Below are 16,147 nucleotides of genomic sequence, written 5' to 3'. Positions count from 1 at the left end.
AAGTGATGGGAGCCTGGCCACCTCAGGACGTGTGTGTTGGCTAACACGGGGACTATCGGATGGTCAGTTTCGTGTCTCTTAGAAATGATGCAGGGAGTCTCTTGTGCATACTCTCTGTAAGGTTTGTGTTTCTCCCATGGCTAGGCTTGGTCTGATGGTGACCAGAGTGGAAATGATTGATAAGGTGGAGAGTTTCCCGGAAGGGCGGGGTTTTGAATTTAAGTGCCTGGGCGTCCAGGTAGGTGGAGTGAGAGAGTATATAGGGCTGGTAGAGGCAGTGCTGGTGGTAACTGTGGCAGATGGGGGAGTGCATGAGCTATCTTGCCCTTGGTTGCATGGAAAGACAACGTGGGATCATGGCATGACCCCATCAGCCAAAAGTGCAGGGTCCAAAACCAGATTCACCCAAAATCAATTCACTGAAAGACCAGTCTGTGAATTATAGAGGATTTTTGAAGTTTAAGGTTTTCTTCTATCCCTCCTGTGTGCATGCCCCTTTATCTGCCCAGACCTTTGCATTGCAACAGCCTTAGGGCACTCTTCTAGATTGGGGCCCAGATGTTTGTCTGGCAAGGGCTGGGCAGACCAAGGGTAGGAGCCAAAACCTTTGTGCAGAAATCCTTAATTCAGTGAGTGTGTTCCTGGTGAATTTGGTGACACACTTGTCACCAACATTGCCTATAAAAGACAAATCCAAAGAACCAGACCTTACAAGTTTGTCAAGCAGCACCTCCAAGTATATCCAGATTTTAATCAGAAATATTCAGTTTTTAAATGTTGGTCACTGATTCAGATGATTTTTTAAAATATATCTGCAAAGGAAAGTTGAACCCTCTGCCCTTAGAAAACCACGAGATAGAAGCTTTTCTGTAAAGGTTGTAGGCAATACGGGAAATTAGAAATGCAGGAGAAGTTTGAATAATTACACCGTCTCATACTTATAATACCTTATAGTTTACAGGATACCTTCAAGAATGTTACATCATTTGATTTTCATGATAATCCTGTGATGTTGTTAGAGCTCATGCTACCATTCCCATTTCACAGAGAAAGTGAGACTGAGAGTAAATAACTTGCCCAAGGTTATTTGGTCATTGGCATTGCTTGTTCCTTTACATCAGTAAAGGAATGGTACTCAGTTACCATGTGTCAAGCACTTCAGACACATTGTCTCATTAATCCTTCCAACAAGGTGTAAGGAACCTCATTTTAAAGATTAGAAACATACACTATTAACATTAAGTAGCATTTATCAAGCCTCCCTGTAGTGAAGCCTTTTATGTGTGCTAAAGGTATGAAATGGACTGTCTCATTGTATTCTCATAATAGGCACTCTAGGTAGAAACTCGGTATTCTTAAAATTCCCAATTTTACAGAAGAGGATGAAGATTTTTTTAAAAAATGGTTAAATGACTTGGCCAGGGTTATATAACCAATTAGCAGTGAAGTTGGCATTTGAATCCCAGGCTGTGTTCTTCCAAGATCTTTGTCACTGCCATGTGCCGAGCACTGCCAATGCCTATACATTAGATTAACCCAAATGAAATTGCTGATATTCGGCAGTTTGTCTTTTACAACAGCAATTATGTACGGTTCAACCTAATAATATGTACTTTATCTGTCTCCAATTGATCTTAAAGCTAATTTCCAGAAACAGGAAACAATGATGAATAAGTGGGTTGTTTGGGGGAGTTTGTAATTGCATTGAGAAATCTGCTAATCATTTATTAACTTCAGAAAGACCCTGAACTTGACAACTGATGAAAATCCACACATATTTGTCAAATTTAACTAGAACTTTTCTTTTTCACACATTTATTTTTGTCATAAACTGGGGATGCCTAAGTTTTAATTGATTTTTAAATGACAGTAGTTTCATGAACATTGCCTTGGCTTAATGGCACTGAAAATGAGTGATAATGATTGCAAAATTATAACTATAAAATTATGAATAAAGGGTCCTATCTTTTAGTCACATCTTTCAGTGTAAGATTCTTATTTGCAGACATTGGTCTTACTTTAACCTCTAACTCAAAAATGTACATGATGTTTTGGTATAATAGTGATCATAAGGAATTAGAATTGATTCGTTAGAGGTTTGTCTCTATCTTTTGTCCACGATGAAGATTACTGTGTAAATCGTTAGCTGTTTTACTTACCTAAACCTCACTAACGGTCTTCAGTTCATGAAAATAGTCAACGCTGCAGCTGTGTTCCAACTTCATCAAAGGCACAGTTCATCCTTTGGTTGTAACCTCTTTAGAAATGCGGGTTGAGTCTTGGTTCATACATGTGTTCATTCTTCCCTGTGCTTGTGTTACTCCCTAAAAACACACATGGATGCCTTTTCTTCAAGCTGGTTCTGTTCAATCCCTATACCTTTAAGTTGGAAACCTGAAAGAAGTTTTTTGAAGAGGTTGAAATATTACCTTCTGTGAAAGAACTGTAATGATTGAATTGAATACAAGCCACCAGAATGCACTTATCAGGTTTCTATTTGGTTTCCTTCAAATTCAAACATGGTGCCCGGTAGTCTACTACTGCTCTTTTTAATATGCATTTTCAGGGTTCCCCTGCTGAAACACGCTGTTTACACCACTCTCAAAGAAAGTGGGTGCATATACTCATAAATTTGATGATTCATAAAATATTTTAGAGAAATAGTGTTAAGAAAGAAATTTTTAATTATAAAGATAAATTTAATGGATATAAATTCTTTATCACCTATGTGTCTCATGCTAAGCAGCATACTACTGTCTCCCTTTCTTTTTGTGCTTGTATAATAAAATGTGTATTTTATATAATTATGTGCTGAGGTTAGACAATGCGGTAAGATTCTTGGGAAGAAACTGTGTACAGGATTTGTTATTATTTACAAATTCTACTTTACTAAGCATAGAATTACAAACGTTACTTAGGCTTTTTTTTTTTGGCTGCGCTGGGTCTTTGTTGCGACGTGTGGGCTCTTCTCGTTGGTGGTGCACGGGCTTCTCTCTAGTTGCGGCACGCAGGCTTAGTTGCCCCAAGTCATGTGGGCTCTTAGTTCCCTGACCAGGGATAGAACCCGCATCCCCTGCTTTGGAAGGCGGATTCTTAACCACTGGAACACCAGGGAAGTCCCTACTTAAAATTTTTTGAAGGGCTCAATATGATCTATCTTCCTGGCCTTACTCCTTTGATGTGAGAGGGTGAATGGATCAATGGCATTCTGATGTTGATGTTTTTTTATCATGTAGTCACTGAATATTATTGATTATAAGCTGTATTTTTCAAACTTTGGCCATTCATGACTCACCTTCATGGTTTTGTCTATATCTTAACATAGTATCTTTTATTTACTTGAAGTTTTCTTTAAAAGAACTCAATTTTTACCTTAGGTGTTCAAAAGGAAGCTCATCGCTACCATTGCTATTATTTACTCAATTAATTTCTTATTAAATATAGCTGCTTTTTTAAACTTCAGGTTTAACTGCAAGTTTAAAAAAGTCAATTTTATAAAGTACTGTTTCATCACTTAAGTTTTAGAAGTAAATGTTATATTTTACTACCATCACTTACTAGTTAGATTTTTCTACTGCACATTAAAAATATACACATATTAAAATAAAAATTAAAATGTAAAAACCCATCCAGGTACCACTCAGAGTCACTTAGCACACACGACAGTCAGACCTGAGGCAAACTCTGGGAGAAGTGGCTAAAAGTGAAAATGGGCACTTACTAAACGAGTGACCCATGAGGGGAGCCACTGTGCCACTGTTGACACAAGAGTTTCCTGTTAAAACTGGGTGAGGATTTGTTCCAACCACACATGACCTTGAGAGTCAGGCCTGCCATTCAGTTAAAGAGGCGCCACGTGGTGTTCACTTTCTTTTTAAAAAAATATTGCCCTGGTTCCCTCTTGAGGAGTCCCCTTATTAATGGAGGGTGACCTCAACTTTGTTGGCCTGTAAGGGGCCGGCAGTAATGAATTTGTTATTTTGTGAGCCACTCTCTCTAAATTGGATTCCGCATTATGCTGGTGCATATATGTAAAAAGGTGAGCGATTGAAATTCAAATGTAATGAGGATGAAGCCCTGCCATTCAGCACAGACGCCTTTGTTTTTAGCCCTAGTAGGTTCTTTGCCCCATCACAATGCAGCTTGCCTCCTGGCTTCCGAAATCACCATGTCTAACTGGGCAGGACCGACATGTTTTCTAACCCATTCCAGAAATGAAATGCAGTTTGTTCTGGTTTTCTAGTTAAAAAAAAAAATTTTTTTTAATGGGCTAAGAGATTTGGATTTGCAGTCTTGAGAATAACAAAGAATTCTTTCTGAAACATGCAAATGTGTCTCTCCATCACCTAGGAAACTATTATGGGACACCCAAACCTCCTAGCCAGCCACTCAGTGGGAAAGTGATCACGACGGATGCCTTGCAAAGCCTTCATTCTGGCTCCAAGCAGTCAACCCCAAAGCGAACCAAGTCCTACAATGATATGCAAAATGCTGGCATAGTCCACGCGGAGAATGAGGAAGAGGATGATGCTCCTGAAATGAACAGCAGCTTTACAGGTAAAGACCAGACGATGTTCCCCCTCGGTGGACTTAGGGAAAGAGCGCTGGGGGAGGCTTTTGTGAAGAGTCACAAGAAGGTTTCTATTCTCAGGAGGAATTTGGAAGGATCGCCAAAATTCAAACTCTGACCACACGGTGCTTGGGGAAGAAGAGATGGTCTTTTCCCTGGTCTGTTTTTCATGCTTCTTGGCAAGAGTATTTTAACTTCACCCAGCTATTTTAAAGGGGCAGGAGGGCAGTGTTTGTAGAAGGAGATCAAGAATAATCAGCATCCTTTCTTTCTCTTCAAAATGATATCTATAAGAATCTGTTTTGTTCACTTATTACTTAGTCTTGATACTGCCCCATAATTATGGCTGATTGCTTGTAAAGACAAGTAGGAGAATTTGTTTAATAGTTTAATATCACTTGATGCTGTAGGAAGGCTAGCAGCCTCCTTTTTTCTCATACCTTTGCAAGTAGAGATACAGTGGAAATAAATCATGTGTTAACTTATGCAAATTGTACTATATTCCCTAAGAGGGAAAAGATGAAAAAGTAATAAATACTATAAGATTATATACTGCATATGTATTTTATATTATATAGCATATATTACTCATTGCATTATATTTTTATATATGCATTCAGGGCTATCTATGCCCAAGCTTAGGTAGGCTGTATTTTATGAGAGGATCTTCAAGGACAAGTCCTCTGGATAAGGATGTACAGGTTAGGAATTGCACGATCCCTGGAGGCACCGTTCACAGAGGCTGTGATATATGTTCCTTGGGTTAGTGCGGTGACCCAGAACTGTTCAGTAATATTTTTGACTCTTCGGGGGTTTGACCTTATATAGTAACGCAAAACATCGCAGCTGAGTAAGACATGAGTTTCTCCAGTCGATAATGTTGTGACTTTGAAGACCGCTTGTTTTTTCTGTTTTTCCTATACTTATTTTCTTTGATATTTTAGAGTTACAGCTCTGTATTTTCCTCCTTGTGCTACCAAGTCTACTAGAATATTTAGAAAAAAGTTTGTGTTAGTTGATTGCTTTCTCCTGCCTGTGTGGGCCTTTCTGAAGCCTAAAATTTTTCAAGGCAACAATTTAAAAAAAATTTTGATGGCTTATCATCGTAACAGTAGCCCAACCCTTCCACAAGAAGCACTAGGGAAAGGAGGAGTCCTGGCTTGCTGTCCTAGCTTTGTTCATGGTAGCTGTCTTATTATGACCATAGTCTCTAACTGCTCTCATCTGTAAAATGACTGGTTAGGATTAAATCACATCTAGGTTCCCCCTTCCAGCTCTAAGAATTAGAGTCCGTGAGAATTTCCATTTTCTCAATTAGAATGGATTAGGCCAAGTGGCTGACCTACAGTTGCAATATCTGGAATAAATTTACCCATTGCTACATATTTGTTTATTGAAATCAGTTCATTTCATCCACTTCAAAATATTTTATCCTTTTATAGTAGTCCTCACCGAAATGAAAGCAGATTATGAAAAAAAAGTCAATACTTCCTTGGAAAAAAAAATAGCCATTATTTTAATGTCTTGATCTTCCAACAAATAAGGATAGCAAACTATGATATAACCCAAAAATATAGATGTGGGCACAGAAATAGAAAGACCTTGGGGGTAACATGCATCGAAACAGTTCCGCCAAGCTGACTGGATGGTCCCCAAGAAGCTTGGGTGCCTTTATTTGTCCTCCATTAACGAAGTAGATTTCTCGGTACAAAAAGCAAGAACAGAGTAGGGATAGTTGAGTGTAGGTCTTGATGCTTTTCCAGTTTCTAAGCACTGTAAATCTCTGTCTGTAGAAGCCAGGCCTCAGAAAATCTGACCTCATAACATCCCTACTTGAATTCCTGGTGTTGGAAAACAAAAAACAAAAAAACACCTGGGCCCGGGTCATCATTGCTAAAGGCAGTCTGATCATTAGTTTCTGCACACAAAAAAGAAAGCCAAGTGGCGCCTGATGGGATGCATGGAGAGAGACTTGATTTTGAGATACACAAGTGATGGGGCATCTTCAATACGGAAGGGATATTTTGAATAAATGCCTCCTCACTTACCAAACTACAAGTATGACAGCTGACAACATGTCATACCCTGACTCATATGAATTCTTTCAAATAATTGAGACTACCCAGTCTGTGGTATGTGTATCAAGCTAGCTGTGTCAAAGCATCTTGCGCTCCGAACCTCTTTAAGTAGCAGTCCACCAGCTGCTTCGAGCACAGAGTGGCAGTACCATAATGGAGTCTTGGCTCCTGGTTGAGCCAATTGTGATAGAGGCATGAGTGTCAGATTCAAATGTACAAACACTATGGAGCTATTTAAAATGATATTTAGCAGGATATTTTTAATAACAGGCTCTTGGTACAATCTCAGCTGACTTCTGCTTGGGTCTTTTGAAGGGGGCACAAAATGTCTAAATAACATGCCTAAATAACATTAACACTATCTACTGGTAAAAGAGCAGGGAGTTTAAGGCCAGGAGCATCCTGGGGAGGTTGCTTCTTCCTTCCTTCCTTCCTTCCTTTCTGCAGCCAAAGATGGAGGCAGGAGCTGAGTAATGAGCGGTCATCCCAGATTCTCACCGTAGAACTTGACTGTTGAACACAAGGCAGTAGGACAGTCTCCTACAAATTATGCCCAAATTACAGACCTAAAGGAGGCCCTGGAGAGAGAACACTGTTTATGTGTGCTTCATGAAGGTAGACTAACTACACTGTTGGGCAAAGCACACAGTTATTTATGCAAGTAAATTAAAACATTTGTGAAAGTATTTTGTTCATTATAGACAACTTGAAAAATATATAACAAACCACCGCAACCAAAAAGTCGCTGATCCATCCATTAACCACCTCTAAGAGACACCAAAAATGTTATTTAATTGTGTTCCTAAGCTTGTTTTCCCAACAGCCTCCCTATTGTTGAACATTAGACTGCTGATGCTTCTTTATCATTAGCAGTTAATGATATAATATTGCTTTGGAATGTCAAGAGGTAATGATATTACCAAAAGAGCTAATGGTTCCCCAGTGCTCTGTGGCAGACACTTTGCTATGCTCTCATGCATATACTAGGGAGGTCTAATCGCTTGTCCAGTATCACAGAGCCAGTGAGGGTGAAAGCTGTCATTTCAGCCCAAAAAGTCTGACTCCAGAATCTGCGTGGCTCATCCACTGTGTTATTTGTGTTTTAAGTCAAGTTTATTAGCCTTTTGTAGCCTCAAAGGTTTTGACTGGTTATGTACACAGTGAGGAAGGCACATAAATCTGAATGCATGTGTAATTTAAAATAAGCTCCAGAATGTATGTTTGACATCAGCTTATGTTGTCAAAGTCACCTTCAAATGCTCCCAAGTGTGTCTGTGTATGTAAATGCTTGGGAAGCTTCTGATTTACCATGAATGGAAATGTTTTACATGTTTACTTACGGTTATGAATCATTTTCACATGTATCCTATAAACCTCCTGGAAATCTTGAGAGATAGGCAGCCTAAGTATTATCGTCCCCATTTTGCAGATGAGAACACTGAGGAATAGCGTGTGTTAAGCTCACTAGACAATGCAGGAATCCAGCCTCCTGTTTGCTTACCCAGTCTGTGTTCCAGTAATTCATTCTACCTGTCCTCTTTGGATGCATTGGCAGTCTTTAGTAAGAGAGTGATAGCAGTACTCTTAAATGTTTGGTAAATTAAATGAAAGAGTTTTTGAAGTCAGAGCATGTGTAAAGTCAAAGCCATGATTAGGACTATGAAGTTTTGGAATCTGCTCTATGTCTGCCCCAATCTCTCATTTTTGGACTTCTGATTTTCTTTCAGAGAATGAGATTGTTTTAAGGTTCTCCCGAACTAGAAGGAAGAAACAGAAAACCAAATATATCAAGTTGTATACATTAAATATCTATCACCTTTTTAAAAAAATTAACCAGATGGAAGGAATTCTTTGACAATGTACATGTGTATCAAATCATCACAATGTGCATTTGAAATATCTTAGTTTTATTTGTCAACTATACCTCAGTAAAGCTGAAAAATTGATATCTATAGATTTTTGTATGTCAATCATATGTAAATAAAGCTTTTCTTTTTTTAAAGAAGACACTGAAAACATATAAAATAAAAAATATTTGGATAATTTAAGATAAGGTCTAGTTGCTGGAGGGATTTCTTATTTCTCTAGTAAATTAAAATTACATATATATTTTTTCAGTGAGCTAATATTCCCTTCATGTAGTCGAGGTTTTGGAGTACTGGCAGGACTTTTTCCTCCCCTCTTCTTCCCCTCCCCTTTCCATGAATTGTGTACATTCAGTATTAAACCAAGTCGTTTCTCTTTTCATATGTAGTGGCCCACCTATGGCCACCACCCTTTTCCTGTTACATCCAGTTTCTATTAAAATCGGTTAATTAAAATGTTTCAGTAAAATTACTGAATGTCTACTATTGTCCCAGCATTTCTCTGACTCTGAAATATCATATTAATAGATGATCGCTGACCTTGGCCCTTGGTATTTCCAGTAGCAGATCCCAGTCCTGGGCTCTGTTGAGCACTCACTGAGCTCCAGGCACTTTTGCAGGCGTTTTGCATGCATTGAATCGTTCCATTTTTGTGGTGTGTGTGTTATGCCCATTTTACAGATGAGGAAACAAATCCTCAGAAAGGTAAAGTCTCTTCTAAAGTCACACAGCTAGAAATAGGCACACTATGATTTGTTCTGTGGTTTGACGTCAAATCCATCCTTTTTCTGCCTATTTGTAACGAATTGGCAGCCTGAGGGCCAGCTCTGCCCTGCAAACAAAAATTAATAATAACAACTTTAATGAAGAAGATAATGTTTACTGTACTGAGTGCTTTACATAAACTAATCCTCCCCACAACCTTATGAGGTAAGTACTGTTATTATCCCCATTTTACAGATAAGGAAACTAAGGCACATAGAGGTTGAGTGTGTTTCCCAAGTTAGTCAAGAGTAAAGCCAGGATTCAGACTCAAGCAGTCTGGCTTCAGAGTCAGTGCTTATAATCACTATCTTTCATTTTCTTGCTTGTGCTACACCGCTTTATTTTTAAAAGGAATTAGGATTGGAAAATTAGAAGTTTTTACATAAAAATACAGATTTCCACCTTCTCTTGAAAAAATCAGAAATCCGGAAACGCTGAGTCCACTTTTCTCCAGGATGCTAATTGCCTGGCACTGAGTTCTCTGCTCCCTTCAGAAAGGATACACCCTCTCCAGCGTTCTAGACATACATCATTTGTGTCTCCGACCTGGCGTCAGTGGTCATAGGAATCTGTACCCTGAGGCTGCACCGTACCCTGGCGCATTGCCAGCTGGGCAAAACCCCTCCTAGAAGCGAAAGGTTCTGGTGATTTTTTGTTGTTGAGCACTTTTTTTATCTCTGTCTTCAAAGTGTAATGCTTGTACTTGAATCTCCATCACCTGGGTGCGCTCAAAATACACATTTTTGAACCGAATTCCAAATCTATTGTCTGAAGTAGGGAGCAATGTCTGCATTTTAGCAATCTCTCCAGGGACTTCACTGGTAGCACAGTGGCTAAGACTCCACACTCCCAATGCAGGGGGCCTGGGTTCGTCCCTGGTCGGGGAATTAGATCCCACATGCATGCTGCAACTAGGAGTTCACATGCCACAACTAAGGAGCCCACGTGCTGCAACTAAGGAGCCCACATGCCACATCTAAGACCTGGTGCAACTAAATAAATAAATAAATAAATAAATATTAAACAAAACAAACAAACAAAAATCTCTCCAGGTGATTCTTACATACGCTTAAGCTTAAGAAGGGTACCTTCCAATGATGTACCAGAAATGAATACATTTTGGCTTCTAGAGAATTAAGGGTGAATCTCTTAATTCTTGCCATGTTTTGAATTTTTGCTATTGATTAGTAATTTCAAAATTTTTCTTCCATAGTGGCCTAATTTCCTCTTCTTCCTTCAAACTTACAGTTGTTTTATTAACCTGCGCTCATGGGTGCAAATTGTAAAATCAACTCAAATCGGTTTCAGCAGGAAAGGGAATTTAGGAGATCAAGCAATTGAAGAGGCCAGGAGTACATGAAATCAGAGAGGCTTCATCAGGGGTATTAGGTGACTTTCTCTGTATTTCATCTGCTTTCCTCTACATGGGTTTAATTTTCAGACAAGTTTTGCCAAGCTTTACAACATGAGACTCTATCAGCTTAATAACTTCAGCATCAAGAGGCTACCTCTTGCTTGATAGTTCCAGCAAGCACTTCCATGCCTACATTAGTTTGCCTTGGATCATGTGCTTGATCCAGTCATAAAGGCAAGAGTGATATGGGTGTGACTTGGGCCCACTGCATGAACTTGGAGTGGGTATAAGTCAGTCCCCACCTGGACCACATGGACCTTGAATGGAGGAGATGATTTCCAAATGGAGATCTGAGCGGTGGTACCAGAAGACGAGGGGATAGATGCAAGGCAGGGAAAGACCAGTCAGCCTCTTCAACGGCGGTGGATTTTTGGTGGAGGTGGTTGTTTAATAGGCTTGACATGTCCTCCATCCAACTTTTGGATTACCTTTATTCTCATGTGTGTTGTTGGGAGCTCTTCATCGGAGGAAGATTTGAAAACAGCCTTTTATTATTCCTCAGTCTGCTTTGAGTAAATCAGAAATGTCTGCAGAAGAATTACTGTGGGAGATAGAAAATGACTACACCCCCAGATTAATATGTTTTAAAGCCCCATGGAGATTGAGAATGTCAACAATGCCGTCTGTGGAGACTTCGATGACATCACCTCATGATGTTTCTAGTTAATAAGAAGGCAAGGAGACTCAGGTACTTAGAGCCTTCAGGACTCAAGTCAAAGCAGTCCACCAGCAATACTGTTCTGGGCGTGACTGTCCTGGTTTTCACAGTAACATTTGCTTCACTTTTCCCAAAGAGGCTAGAATCTGACTCAGTGGTAAAGCTGTCTCCATATTCTAAACGTTTTGGATTTGATTTTTTTCTCGCCTCCAAAAGTCCTCTTCAGTCATGAAACCAAATGATACCTACGGGATGAGAGTGCAGCTCAGTCTGCGATCTGACGGCCTTCTTAGTTTAAGGGACTTGAGGGTTTGAGTCATGAATATGTTTCTTCTTTGACATTTCCAGCATTGTGAGCAATGCATTATTTGAGCATGCTTTTCCCTTCTTTCTTTTTCAGTAAAATAAAGTTGATTCATCATTTTGATGTTTTCTATTAAAAGAACTTTCATCTAAATACTACAGAGTATAGTCGATGTCCAGCAATTAGGAAAGGATGAAGGCTTTTAAGAATATAGATGCCCACGGTAGTGAACACCTCAGTCTGGGGTATGATTAATGATGTTTTTTTTCTCTCCCTGTGATTAAACAGCCGATTCTGGTGACCAAGAAGAGCACAGTCTTCAAGAAGCAACGCTCCCGCCTGCGAATAGTAGCATCATCGCCGCTCCCATCACGGACCCTTCTCAGAAGTTCCCGCAATACCTACCTCTTTCTGCAGAGGATAATTTAGGTCCTCTACCTGAAAACTGGGAGATGGCCTATACCGAAAACGGAGAAGTCTATTTTATAGAGTAAAGTACCATTATTTCTACCTGAATCTCTCCCTTTTTTTCCATTTCCCTTCTTTCTCTTTCTCGAGCAGCTCTGATGTAAATTTATTGTAAAAGGATTGATCATGTGCTGATGGTCTTCTCTCCTACAATTTAACAAGCCTTGTACAAAAAAACAATTAGCGTAACATCCTAATCATTGAATCTGAAGAGCTGGAGGAAGCATAAGATTAATAATTTCCCTAAAGAGTTAGACAACTAAACTATGGTGTATATATAAATTATGGTATTATATATGAAGACTATATCTAGCAGCTTAGAATATATAAATCCTTTGCTTATTTTTTCTTAATTGGGTTGTAGTTTCCTTTTTTTTTATTTTGTGAGTTTTAAGAGTTCTTCATATATTCTGGATACAATTCCTTTATTATATTTGTGATTTGCAAACATTTTGTTCAAGTCTGGCTTTTCTTTTCATTGTCTTAACTGTGTCTTTTGAAGAGCCAGAAATTCTTAATTTTTATGAAGTCTAATTTATCACTTTGTTTTCCTTTGTGGATTGTGTTTTTAGTGTAGAAGCTAAGAAATCTTTGCCTAACTCAAAGTCAAAGTGCAGTTTTTTTCTGCTATATTTCTTTTAGAAGTTGTATAGTTTACATTTTACATTTATGTCTATGATCCATTTTAAGTTAATTTTTTTACATGGTGCAAGGTATAAGGATTGAAGTTTGAGAATATAAAGATTGAAAAGTCTTTCAAAATTAAAAACGTAATATTATATAGTTAAACATTTAGCAAGTAACCTGTACTGGAAAGGAAAAAATTACATAAACCTGAAACCATTCTAGAAAATCTAAGATAATGTAATTTCTTAACCAGTAGTCAATGTTTTAAATGTTGTACTTTGGCTCTATTGTTGAGATTCCCTGTTAAGATTCACCATAGTTTTATGTACCACTAAAAAAGAAAAACAAAATGATTAATTAAACTATAAAATAATTAAAAACATAGGTAAGTCTGTTCTTCTTAAATACTGCATGTTGGCCAAAAAGTTCATTTGGGTTTTTCCATAAGATGTTACAGAAAAACTCGAATGAACTTTTTGGCCAACCCAATAGATTAATGTTGAAGATCTGATGTTCAGGGAACAATAACAAAGGACATTTTTGAACAACATATGAAGTATCGCACCTTTGTAAAATATATGGGTATATACACATATCTGCTGTGTTATTATATGTGTATATTTGTTTTCCATGAATATGTAGATATAGTTCTATGTGTAGAAAAATTCTGGAAGTGTCTATTAACACTTGAGTTTGAGTTAAGTAAGGAATTTAAAGAATTTATTTTCTTAACTACATTATACATGTCTGTGGGGTTTGAATATATATTTCCACTCAAATAGATATTCTAGCATATATTTTGTAATTAGAAAAATCAGCAAGGGTAAGAAAGTATAATTTTCCTAAGGACATGGGAGTGAGGGAAAAGGCTTGGGTCTCAGAACACCCTCTTTCAGAACTAACCTAGGAAATCAGAGATGAGTGAACTATACCTCCTGGGTTATTTTCCAACCAGAAGGAGGGGACAGTCCACATTTCTGTCTTCATGTTCATGACAAATGCTTATTGCAGACAGGGGTGGATGATGAAGTCTTTTCCTGGGAGTTAGGGAAATATAGTGGTTAAGAGCTCCCCTAAAAACTCATGTTGTTTCTACCCCTTACTATTTGTATGATCTTGGGAACTTGAGTTGGCCTCTCTGCATCTCAGTTTTCCCTGTGTGTAGAAGGACATGAATGTCGTGGATCATGCCTACCCTGTCAGATTTTCGTGAGAGTTAGATGAGATAATGGATGTAAAGCGTGGGCTAGTATTAATTACTGAGCATTTTTTTTACTGTTACCATTTTTATCATCATTTGGTTACCACAGAGGAGTTTAAATGTTATGAAAATGGATGTCAACTCTAAGCTAAGAATTTTGTACTTAGCTTTTGCAATAAATTGCCTTTAAAGTTACGTCCATTAGTAAGGAAAAATTATGTTGAGCAAAGGAAAATATAACGGGAATTCCTAATAGAGAGTAATATGTGATACTCAAATTTTTGGAAAAGAATGTATCAATAGGGGCTTCCCTGGTGGCGCAGTGGTTAAGAATCTGCCTGCCAATGCAAGGGACATGGGTTCGGGCCCTACTCCGGGAAGATCCCACATGCCACGGAGCAACTAAGCCCGTGTGCCACGGAGGAACTAAGCCCGTGTGCCACGACTACTGAGCCTGTGCTCTAGAGCCTATGAGCCACAACTACCGAGCCCTCGTGCCACAACTACTGAAGCCCGCACACCGCAACTACTGAAGCCTGTGCACCTAGAGCCCATGCTCTGCCACAGGAGAAGCCACCGCAGTGAGAAGCCCATGCACCGCACACTGCAACGAAGGGTAGCCCCCGCTCCCCGCAACTAGAGAAAGCCTGCGCACAGTGATGAAGACCCAACACAGCCAAAAATTAAAAATAAATAAAATAAATTTATTAAAAAAAAGAACGTATCAATAGTTTTGCTGAAGACTGACTTGATGAATTTGAAAAAAGAGAGTTGGTTATTTTGATGGTTAGTGAGGACTGTGCTTAGTAAAAATGGTTAGCAAAGACCCAAGACTGTGGCTGATTTATAGGAGAGTACAGTGATTTGCTTATTTTTCATAACCTAATTTAGCTTTTAACCAATGCTAGGCCAATCTTCATTGGCCTAATGTTTAATAGAAAATTTATGCAAAAGTATGGCTTATTATGACAACTCTGTGATTTGGTCTGCAGCTATCAAATTCTGTAGATATTAAATTATTAGATACACACCATTTTTATTTTAGCCTAAATTATATATCCTGGTTAATGAGTTTTCGGGTGTCCTTCATTCTAAAGAACTTCATCTTAGAGTATCTTACATTGAATAGCAAGTTAAATTTCTATAGAATCAGATCTACCTTGTTTTACATATATGTGTCTATGTTAGCTTTACAGTTTATGGGAAATCTAAGAAATACCGGAATTTAAGAACATTAAAAAAGTAAGCATGGACTTACAAACTCTGGATATTATAAAGAAAACAGACATAAGAAGACTTTGAAAGGAGATACAAGTAAGGCAGACTGGCTGGGGAACTTGGGATCACAGAAATGACAGGTGGTGAGTTCCCTGAGTTTTCTTTTTACCTCATATAACCCAGACTTGGAGCTGAAGAAGCCAGTAACTCAGAAACACCAACAAGTGGAGACCAAAAAACAAAGCCCTCATAAAAGCCTACTCTCTCTAGCCAGAGGACCAGGAAGGGATATCCTGCAAGGCAGGAAGCTTTTATTCAATAACTGCTGGGCTTCAGCCAACAAGACACAAAAGCCTGTGCTCCCACCTCTGCCAGCAAAGATCAGGTGGGAAGCCTAGTCCTCTACCCTTCGCAGGATGTAACTAGGATCTCAAACCTCCCTGAAAGTGTGGTGTCCAAAAAGGCTCAGAAGATAACTAGGACTTTGTAGCCAGGCAGTAATGGGCACTCCCCCTTTCTTCATCTAAGTTCAATGGAGACCACGTTGGGGGGAGCCTGGATGCCCATCCTGACGTGGCAGTAACAAGGCAGCCTCTCTCCCCGCCGGGGTAGTGGCAGAGGAGGTTTGGTGAAGAGTCACCACTGGTGGTAAAAATGCTAAAGTGGCCCCCAGCCTCCTCAGGGAGTTAGTGGAAGCCAAGTTGGGAACAGTAACAAGGCACTCCTACCCCTCCCAGCCAAGCTGGTGTCAGAAGAGGCCTAGTGCGGAGCTGGAACTCCCATCCCTACCCAGCAGTAACAAGGAACTCCTCACCCTCTTCGGTGGGATACAGTCAAAGCAGTGATGAGAGGTAAATTTATAGCACTACACATATATATTAGAAAAGAGGAAAAGTCTCTAATCAACAATCTGAGCCCCCAATTTAAGAGCTTAGAAAAGAAAAGCAAATTAAATGTGAAATAAGTGAAAGGAAATAAT

The 16,147-nt window shown here is 39.0% G+C and overlaps 1 protein-coding gene across 26 annotated transcripts in view; it reads left to right on the top strand.

Annotated features, from left to right (window-relative positions):
- MAGI1 (membrane associated guanylate kinase, WW and PDZ domain containing 1) overlaps positions 1–16,147 on the top strand; it is a 610,830-nt gene that overhangs the window by 487,474 nt on the left and 107,209 nt on the right. For all 26 annotated transcript variants that reach the window (XM_082412051.1, XM_082412072.1, XM_082412071.1 and 23 more), the window contains 2 exons: positions 4,351–4,557; positions 11,943–12,144. In XM_082412051.1, the coding sequence (XP_082268177.1) occupies positions 4,351–4,557; positions 11,943–12,144 (409 nt within the window). The remainder of the gene's footprint in view (positions 1–4,350; positions 4,558–11,942; positions 12,145–16,147) is intronic.

The sequence above is a fragment of the Balaenoptera physalus genome, assembly GCF_965194825.1.
Source record: "Balaenoptera physalus genome assembly, chromosome: 11".
Taxonomy (NCBI): Eukaryota; Metazoa; Chordata; class Mammalia; order Artiodactyla; family Balaenopteridae; genus Balaenoptera; species Balaenoptera physalus.
This window is presented reverse-complemented; position numbering and strand designations above follow the sequence as displayed.